The sequence below is a fragment of the Ptiloglossa arizonensis genome, chromosome 6 (assembly GCF_051014685.1).
Source record: "Ptiloglossa arizonensis isolate GNS036 chromosome 6, iyPtiAriz1_principal, whole genome shotgun sequence".
In the NCBI taxonomy this organism is placed as follows: Eukaryota; Metazoa; Arthropoda; class Insecta; order Hymenoptera; family Colletidae; genus Ptiloglossa; species Ptiloglossa arizonensis.
In genome coordinates this window covers 14,876,475-14,887,203 of record NC_135053.1, presented here as the reverse complement: position 1 = coordinate 14,887,203, position 10,729 = coordinate 14,876,475, and the positions used below count along the sequence as shown (strand labels likewise).

At 32.4% G+C, this 10,729-nt stretch overlaps 2 protein-coding genes across 4 annotated transcripts; one reads left to right on the top strand and one right to left on the bottom strand.

Moving 5' to 3' along the window:
- Positions 1-1,169: 1,169 nt before the first annotated feature.
- Positions 1,170-2,933, bottom strand: LOC143148388 (tubulin delta chain). The gene is made up of 2 exons (XM_076314690.1): positions 2,173-2,933; positions 1,170-2,091 (listed from the first exon to the last, which is right to left on the bottom strand). The coding sequence occupies exons 1-2, from the start codon at positions 2,505-2,507 to the stop codon at positions 1,170-1,172; spliced, it is 1,257 nt and encodes a 418-aa protein (XP_076170805.1). The 5' UTR covers positions 2,508-2,933.
- Positions 2,934-4,543: 1,610 nt separating this feature from the next.
- LOC143148557 (peptidoglycan-recognition protein LC) lies at positions 4,544-10,164 on the top strand. 3 transcript variants are annotated; one of them, XM_076314991.1, is made up of 4 exons: positions 4,544-5,386; positions 6,732-7,350; positions 8,728-8,871; positions 9,050-10,164. In XM_076314991.1, the coding sequence occupies exons 2-4, from the start codon at positions 6,741-6,743 to the stop codon at positions 9,568-9,570; spliced, it is 1,275 nt and encodes a 424-aa protein (XP_076171106.1). In that variant the 5' UTR covers positions 4,544-5,386; positions 6,732-6,740; the 3' UTR covers positions 9,571-10,164. The 3 variants fall into 3 exon arrangements, with proteins under 3 accessions (XP_076171106.1, XP_076171104.1, XP_076171105.1); XM_076314989.1 differs by having other exon boundaries at positions 4,546-5,386; positions 9,044-10,164; XM_076314990.1 differs by lacking the exon at positions 4,544-5,386 and adding an exon at positions 5,399-6,087 and having other exon boundaries at positions 9,044-10,164.
- Positions 10,165-10,729: the final 565 nt, after the last annotated feature.

Genomic DNA, 10,729 nt, shown 5'->3' with positions numbered 1-10,729 from the left:
CTTGGAATTTATTTTCACTTTGAACGTTTTTCATTAAATATTTTGAAATACGGATTTTACGCAATGCTGAAAGAAATATTGAAATATAAATTGTAAATAATATAAAATTATGTAACATTTTTAAAATAATTTGAGAATTTTAAATAATTAATTCATTGTTGAAATTTTGAACAAATGTTTATGTATAATTATATTTAGTTACTTTTATTGTAGTAATTATTAGATAATATTTGATAATAAATTATTAATAATGCCAGTAATAGAATGTCCTATTTATTTGATTGTAAATCAATATATAATGTGAAAGTATTTTCAAGAAATGTATTCTTTCTATTCTTTTCGGATAAATATAAGAGTAAGAGAGTAGAGAGATATTCCTAGGACTGTTTTCGTTATTTCTTGGAAACGGTCAGGGCTTTTCCGTTCTGCGTTTATATTGTTCGATGGATTTGGTCGCCCCTCTGCACAAGCGCAGAACGTGTCTCACTAGATTGTAGGAGGGATGTGTTTAGCAGAGTAGTTCGTTCTGTTTCATCCCACTCTCCCCAAGTTGAACTCAATGTTGCCCTTGGTCTATTACGTTTTTCTCTTTTTTTTCACATTCCTATTCTATTTTCCTCTATTTTCTACATTCTCCCTGTTGTCATGCATCTTTTGACGTTGTATATGTATATATACCATGGCATGTTAGTCAATTCTCTAAAGACACAATTACCCTTTTACTCTTGTTCCTTAGTTTTTAAGTATGCAATATTTGAATATTTTATTTGTAAAAAATATATTTACTTTGCTTTAGCATTGATAAACACTAAGTTATATTCTCTATTTAAGTAATTAAAATTATAAAAATTGTACTAAATATTGGTACAAAATTAATGTTAATATCAAAATGATGTTAATATTGTAAAAAGTATATGATAATACGTTTCTCGCAGTTCGTTTTTAAAGAGTTTCCATTTTAGATACAACAGAGAATAGAAAAACAAAAATTGTTTGCGAAAAGATAATATTATGTATAATGTATATGTACAATAGTAATTGATAAATAAAATTATTTTTATCATAATAAAATTACATAATTTATTTAAAATGTTGTTGAAAGCCATTATAATTAAGTTTTAATTTATCAGTGTATCGCATACAAAATTGAATTGATTATGATTACATCATTATTTTATATGAGTAATTAATTCCTTGTACTCTTTTACTACATTTTCAAGTACTGCAAATGCTTGTAAAAAGTCATCCTCTTCTAAACCAAATTGTGTATATTGATGCAAAAATGCAGCATGAATATAAGACTTCCAAGTTTTATTTAAAAGTGCGTCCAAAGGACGAAGAATTTGAGAGTTATTTGTAATTAAGGCTAGAAATTTGTCATGGTTTAAAAATTTTCGTTTTTGGTGTAAATGAAAAAATAAATCAGTTGTATTCCAGTTTGCATATAAATGTTTTTTTCTAAATTCATCAGTTATGATAAAGTCTTGCTCTGTTGTGGGACCACGTGTTAAAAGAATATTTGATACTGAACAGGTATATAGATGATGCGTAGTACCACTTATTGAACTGGATGGCATTTTCAGTTCATGATCAGTTAATTGCAAATTTATATTTGGTATTCGAAGTGTTTGTTTTAGATGATGTACATATGAATTCCAATTACACATAGATTCATATTTTGAAGATATTGTAGATATATGTGGACAACTTCTAATTGTTGCTAATTTATAAGAAGGGTGTGATGACATCTGAGATACTAATGAATGTACGCTATGTTTTACATGATTTATTGGTTGAAAAACAGCCAATAATTTTTCTGAAATAATTTCATTTACGTCTTGTAGATTTATAGTTGACATTTTCAATACATTTTTACATATATTATTTATTTGTTCATTTTCTATTATAATATTCATGTCACTTTGATTGTAAAACTTTGCCAAAGTGAATAATGTATTATAGTTTTGGGTGCACACCTCACCAGAAGAAAATGGTAATATTGTTGTCGTAATGATTGGTTTTGTTTTATATTCTTCTCGTAATAATTGTACAATATTGCTTCCAATACCAGATCCTGTTCCACCTGCCGAACTTAGAAGCAAAAGAAATCCATCAAAATGATCTGCTTTTTCTACTTCTTGTCGTATAGAATTTAATATCATATCACTCAACTCGTATCCTTTTACCAAATAACCGTATGCCCAATTATTTGCACAACCACCCCCAGCTTGACATATTATATTGTTTGTCCAATATGTCCATGGAATGGTTGTGTCATTACAAATTTTATTTATTACTTTTTGTTCTGAATCTACAAGAATTGCTCTTGCTAAACGTTTACCTTGCTTAGTTATACTATTAAACCATTTATTAAATACATCTTCTGAATATTGATAATTAGCATTATTGGATACACCTGTATTTACACAGTCCATATCCGATGATATCTTTGAAAATAATGTATGTCCTAGTTGATTTCCACATTGTCCAAATTGAATTGTCAACATTTTAAAATGTAAATTTGTTCAATATATAAATAGTGGCATTATAATATCGAAACAGTACATTTACAACATTAAATTTTATTCACAAATGTAATCAACGATTCATTTTCTCATTCTCAACATTTTTTAAAGATTTCTATTTACAACCATAGATATTAGTAAATAAGATTATGTAGAGTTGTTAATACTATGCGATCAGTGAAAGGTAATATTCGCAAGTAGTTCAACGGACTACCGCAAGATCTCGCAGACACAATGTGCGATAAAACTACTAAAAATAGCAATGGAATTTATAAATTATTTATTGATATACTTTTAAACATTGCAATGTAATTAAACGTAATTTAAAATCATAATGTATTATGCAATATTATAAAATTTTGTATAAATAAAACAATTATGAAGAGTTTCATTGTGTTTCACTGTTGAGTATTTACACCAATTTATTTTTAGCTTTTATAATGTAGCAAACTTTTCCTATGTAAAATAAAATAACAAAAGAACTTCGTGTGGGATACTTCACAACCTTATTATATTAAGTCTGAATTATAAATTTCATTTTTCGAGCACACCATACACTTCATTTTGTAAGATTGCCTTCATGTTAACAATTCAACATGTAACATTTGTATGTTATGAATAATAATACATAATAAACAAGATTTTTAATGGTTGCGTGTAAGGACGTTGATTTTCAACACGTTTAGCAATATAAACACTTTTATCGGTTGATGATTCATAAGTGTATATCTCGTACATACTTCGGAACGTCCTACGGATGAAGCGAATGAAGAATAAAATATATTGACGTACGATTACATATGTGTATATTTAAAAATTTATAATATACACTTTTAAATACATGACTTTTCAAATTTTATTTACAGTGCTTATCACGGTATCAAAGTCAAACGTTAGAAAAAGCTTTTGATTAATATTTATGTGTATACGTGTATTTATGTGTTTAAGTGTAATGTTTGTGTCTTTCTTATTTAGACAGAAATATTATATTGATTTTAAGGATAAAGATGAACAATAAATGATTTCCGTACATCATCTATTTTTACTGGTGTACTTTATCTGTAGTATGTGTTTAAAAAACTTAGTTTTATCTTTGATTTTTATTACACGCAATAACTGTGGACATCATCAAAATATGTGAATCATTTTAATAGAACATAAGCAATCATAAAATGATATGCACTTGAAAGTTTTTATTTCAGCTTTATTCGCTTGTTGATAAGCGTGATAACGCTTATTTTTTAATGCAAGTTAAGGTTTAACAACGCATAGTTGAAAACTAATAATACGAACGTCGTTACTAAAAAAACTATTTACAGTAAAACTTGATGTAATCGAATATATCTTCTTTGTAGTGGCTGAAGGCCGAATCATCGTGTTATCAAGGAAAATTATATTACTTGAAATTCAAATATTTGACATATTTTCCCGAGGTATCGTTTCAATTATTTGTTTTTCAGAATATCTACATGAGATCTAATTGTTTCTGTACTGCTTATTCATGGATTTATGTGCATATATGATTTCGACAGATACTTTCCAACGAGACATGAATGTCTCTTATCAGTTTGCGTGTACTTGTATTTGTAGCATCGATAAATGTTGCAAGTGTTACTATATTGCAGTGAATTTGAAGCGTGAAATAATCGTCGTTTCTAATACGAAGATATAACATCGTCGTACAAGAAATCCAATTAACGCGCGCATCAATTTACAAATAAAACTAATCGACCAGAAAACAATTGATACAAAAATTTTCAAGAATAATTCATTTTGAATGTGATTTTGTCATTGGTAAGAGTAAACTTGGAAAAGCCTACATTAATGTGACGGATCGTTCGTCGTCGTCGCATCATCTAGCCTTATATGAAATCTCATCGGCAACAAACTTGAAGCTCTATGTAATCAGGGTTACAATACGAATTAATCCGATGGTCGTGTGCACGTACGATTGTACGAGTAGAATTTCCAGCTTCAGGCGAAGAGAGAAAGATGCAGAGTGGGGTTGCAAGCGATTTCGCAGCTCGATCGTCGAAGCGTCGACAGTCCATCACGGCGACGATTAGCGGAAAGATAATATCGACACCGAGCGTTATCCGGAACCGTCGACGGTTTAGTTTTCATTTATTACAATCTCTGTTTTTGTTGTAAAACGGCGAGTTACACATGAAATCGTCACCAATTCACACCAGGTGTGGACTTTCCACGAGCGACCGGTTGTTTTTAATTAACTCGAGTGACGCATCAGGAGTGCCGAAGATTTCTGCTTTCAACGAGTAGTGTTAGCGACAGTCGCGTCCTTCGCGAAACTCGTCGCACGTCACGAAGCAGTGACGTAGAGTTGCGAAACGACCACACACGGTATATTGGTGAACGAAACCACGAGATGTTACGTTCACCGAATCGGTTATAGAACACTGTAATTTACGTTCAGACATCTTGTACTTTTTCCTATTCTCATGGTATATTTTTCTAAGAGGATCGCCGACTACCGAGGGACTTAAGTAATCGTGTCGCGTAGAAGTTTTAGCTCCAGCTGTGCAGCCTTCAGAAGACGCGTAGCGTCACCGGCCGTAGTGTCCGCGACAGTGTCGTAGAATAGCGATGAGATCGTTAATACGTAACTTGTAAACGAGTTTTCGAGATAATCGAAGGATCGATATATCGTGGTGTAAGTGTCGCGCGATATGTGCAACTTGCTCGGTAATCGTGAAATTTTGTGAAGGTTGGTCCGAGATCGATTCTTATCGAGCACTGACATAGGAAACTCATCTAAAAAGACGCCATGTTGTCGTAAAAACTGGTGTTGAACAAACGCTGGCAAAGTGATCGTAGACAACAAAAACGATGATTTGTTCGAGGTAATTAATTTTCAGCTGCTCCGCGAGTACATAAAAAAAAAAAGAAAACAAAGAGAAAATGACCAGTACAAGTCGGAGTCAGTTTTATCATTTCCCACCACCGTTGCATCTTTTTTTCAACCTTATCATCGCTGTAATTATCGTGTATAAACACCATCTGTAGCAGGTATCGTCTTCATTGTAACTTCCGATAGGTACGCTTTCACTGTAGAGAGAGCTCGGGATTCTTTCGTCTTATCATATTTGGTACTCCGTAATTGCATCAATTTCGTAATATACGATGAACTTTGTCCGCAATTGCACAATTAACACGCGAGACGATGCTCCAAATAAAACGATAGATTATCCGAGCAAAGAAAAATCGTAATCGGTTTTATCTCGATAATGACAAGTTATAACGGACTGAGTTTTTGTTAAAGCAGTTGTTGAAAACAAATGGCGATCGGTGAAACATTATAAACGATAAAAGACAATTTTGAACAATCATGAGTTCACGAATTTCACGATCATTCAGAAACCGGAATTAACATTATGATGCGATGACCTGTTTTGAGACTTTCTAAACGTAACTATCGACTTAATCGATGCTAATGTGTTCCTAGAATTTTTTTTCTAAATCGTTTACGAATATAGCACGATAGAATTTAACGAACTGTTAGCGTTTTCGTTTAGAAAATAAAACACCGAAACATCACATATAGGTACAGTATTATTATTATATCTTATAAATCGAGCATAAAAGTTTTTTATTCCACAAACAATTGCAAATTCAAACGATTCGTTTCTCGATGATTTTAAGTTCAATGTATTTTATAAGAGGGTAGTTGTCTATGCAAATGTTTACGACTTTGCATTCATGAGCACAACATATGCAAATTACGCGAAACAATACGCAGTGTCCTAGAATTCACAAGTATAGATTGCACGTAACTGTATAAACCTTAGTTTATGAACCGTTAACAAGAAACATTGACCTAATAGGCCCGATTACCTTATCTCGATCTAAATACCTACCAAAATTTGTATCGGTTAACGTGTACGTTATTAAATCTCGCATTACGTTACGTTTAACGATGTCAAACGTTATCGTCATTATTTGAATCTCGCGATTCGGCTCATTGTTGATGAAGTTTCACGCACCGGAAATTTTCGCAAACATCTTGTCATCTCGTTGAATCGATTTTCTCTCTGAAACAGGATAAAGTATTTTTCTTGATCATCGATGGTTTATACCTCATCATGCGTATCGGTGAAAGCGTACAATCACGTTTATCGATTCATTACGAGCAATCACGATTCAAATTTCGGAACAAACAGTAGCAAGGAAACGTTCTTGTTCGTGTAGTGCACGGGTATGGTGACATTGGTGCAACAGTATCAGCAAACAGTACCGGACGGGAACCGATGTCAGAAGGATCAAGATCAGGCTAACTGTATCACTGCCATTGAAAACCACGAAGCCGGAAACTGTCGTGGCGAGATTGTACATCATCTCAAGGACACCGCAGTTGTCGCCGTTGAAAATGGCAGCCTGGTCGGTTCCTCTACGCAGTGCAGTGACATAGAGGACGAAGATGAGGACGAGGACGAGGATGAAGACGAGACGGATCTCGAGGAAGGAAATTGGATACCCGATTTACCTGTGCCGGCGGTTTTTCAGCACCATCAGCAGATAACCACCGCGGATGGCAATGTGGTGCTGCCCAATGCCGATACCTCGAACTTCGGTGATGTGCGTGTAAAGAATTCGACTAATGTGCATCTTGGTAACAAAACCTTTTATAAAGGCCCGGTGACAATCAAGCAGTTCGTTTACACAAACCCAGCCGTGATAAAAGAGCTGGACACAGTCACAAGTGTTGCCGGTCAAGTCTTGAATACCAACGCAACTGATTTGTCGACCGCTAACGGAGATTTGCCCGCCAATAGACCAATTTTGTCTCAGAGTTCTGCCTTTGACAAAGGTGATTATTACAAGAACGTTGCACGAATATATATTTTATTACAGACCGTCGTAGAAAGATTTTACGAGGACCAGTAAACGTCTTCCTCTGCGGGGATATGAACCCGATTGAGGTGATACGTAGAATTGGGAAAATTAGATTTAGACGAAGCTTGTTGGTTCTTTGAAATTAAGTTCATTGTTATCTACGAAGAGAGATCAAGTTGCACATGAATTTACGTCAACTATAGTTACAGAGAGTAATTGTTAGCACCTAATTTTTATCTCGATTAATGTATAGATACTGTAGTTATCTAATTGCATGCCTGTAGAATGCTACAATATATGCTCTATCGTTACAAATGCCAGATTAATTCATCGATCGATTATTTCTCAAGTATTGTGTTTCGATAGGAATAAAATAAAGTAAAAATTATTGAAACATAGAAATTTGTAAATCTAAACACGACGCACGTGTATTTATTTTGAGTAAATGTTTCTTTTTTAATTATATTATTTAAATAATATTTTGTATTCCATTAAATATATTTTAAAATATAAAATAATGTATCTATTAAATATTATACACTTCATTATTTATGTTGTTTATTCTGGAGAATATATCGAAGTCAAACAAATTTTATAAGCAATGCTTCTTTCTATTATTTAAAATAACAAATATATTAAGGTGGTCTATTTTTAATGGGGCATTCTGTACATAAATGTGAAACGATTAAGAATAAATCAATACTACAGATCTTATCAATGGCACTTTGACAGCCTATAGAATTTGAGTTAAAATATTTTATCTAATTCGGTCATTGCTGGACTCGTGAATGTAGAATCCGCAGATTTTTATTAATTAAAAGTCTTTTATCAAATCCACAAGCTTCTGCAATACCATGGATTTTATCTTTTCGAGGTTAATAGATGAATCGATAATAATCCAGGAAATTACGGTAGGTAATATCGTGGTTTATCTTTGTGTCGTTGATTTATAAAACAATTGTACAAAGCGTTTACTTGTCCTCATTTTTTCATAAATTCATTCTTTTACTGATACCGTAAGATAATGAATTAAAAATTGATTTCATTGTACATATCAAATCTTAGATAGATAAAATTACAAAAATGTATAGAAGTTTCAATACATCTTAAGCAACTTTATACGAATATTATTATTTTATTACGTATTTCTATTCTGAGTTTAAAAGAGCGTTGATACTTTTTTTTTCTCGTAATAACAAATTTTACATATTGTTCGAGTTTTTACGATTATACGTATCACTGGTAGGCAGTCATTGCGTGTTTGATAATTTAATCGTAACAATGAATGGTGCCAATGATAAAACTATAGCATTTTATATATTTATTACAACTATCCTTCATATCATTTCAGTAATAAAATGGTTGTGGACCCGAAGATGCGCAACGATGTTGTGCGTATTAATCTTAATTTTTGTGAGCACTATGATCGGCATTTGCGTCTACATTGTGAGTAATGCTACCACTCCATCGACACCTGTTTTTCCAGAAATACCAGGTATCAAATCATGTTTTCGTAAATACCCGGAATATTGATATATTTTTTAATAAGTTTACAATGTATAATGTACACACACATATATATATATATATATATATATATGTACGATAAAATATTAATACAATTTCGGCTTTACTTTCTCAAATTATATTGCTTTGTAAAATTTAAGTTGCAGATGTGAACGTGAAAAATGTACGTTTCGTTGAACGAAACGAATGGGGTGCTCAACCACCTTCAGAGCCATTGCCAAAGTTGAAACATCCGGTACCGTATGTGATTATCAGTCACACGGCTACCGATTTCTGTTCGACACAATCGGAATGTACAATGCACGTCCGATTTGCGCAGACGTTTCACATTGAGTCTCGAAAATGGTTGGACATCGGTTATAATTTTCTTGTCGGCGGTGACGGACTTGCGTATGTTGGTCGAAGTTGGGATTACATAGGCGCTCATGCCTTTGGATTCAATAATAGAAGCATAGGTATTTCTTTTATCGGTACATTTAACTCCGTTAAACCACCAAAAAATCAACTGTTCGCTGCGCAACGACTCATTGAATTGGGCGTTGAAGGTGGTAAAATTGCACCTGATTATAAGTTATTAGGGCACCGACAAATATCTCGGACATTAAGTCCAGGAGATGCTTTGTATAGTGTCATTAAAACTTGGCCTCATTGGTCGCCAATGCCATAAAAAAAAATATAGTTTCATATTTTATAATATATTGACTCAGTGTGTTTCACATTTATATAATTATTTATATCGCTTCAAGTTTTGCACAATCTTTGAAAAATATAATAACCTCTTGAACAAAATTATGTTTAACTTGAACGATGCTATGAATCATTTTTATGAAATTCTATGTACATATGCGGACATGATCAGTTTTACGGACAAACAGACGGAATTTTTAAATAATAGGGTGACGACTATCCAAAATGTAACATTGAATATAATTTAATAATAAGTGAATATGCAACACTAAAACGTGTCTAATACATTTTAAAAGTAGAATAAGAAACTTGACAAGATTAGAACGCGAACAGGATATTGGAATCTCGTTTTTAGGTTAACTGGAATTAGTCGACACATATCGTGTAAAAATTTCACATTCCGACTACAAATGTGATGTATAAATACTTTAATAAAATACTGACGACTGTCGTGCGTTATACTGTGTAAAATACAACAATTTAATGTATAAGTTGTTTAACGAGAGTTAAAAAGAATGTACATAGTATGAAAACAAAAAGAATTATGTTAAAAATACAAAAAACTGTATGAGTATTGCAGAATATTTAATTTCTATTGTTAGATGTAATACCTACTACAATTTAATTTTTTCAAAGGAATATACTTTTATCATATATAATAAATATGAAAATTTTGTGCGAAAATTTAAATGTCTGGTATTACATTAAGTATACGGTATATCAAGATACGCTACTAACGGATACATGATTCAGCTTTTAGCATCCGTTTTATGTAGAGGGCGTTGGATCACTTGATTGTAAATCGTTAAGTCTAGTTCACAATTTTGATATGTTAAAATTACGAAGCATTGCGGAACACGAGATGAACATAAGTGGTCGGAAACGATTGATTACGGAATACGTATGTTTAAAGCAACTGTTACTAACGGTATACTTAAAGGAAGTAAATGTATAGAGCTCTCAGGGATTTAAAATTTTTATAAATTTTTTATAATTTTTCGAATTATATGCCAATATGATATCGTTATCAAAGAAACAAATCGTGTACGAATCTACAGTTTGGAAGATAGCCATTTTGGCGGGTGACGTGTTTGCATGTCGAGTATTGACAGCCATAACATAAATGATCGACATTGTAC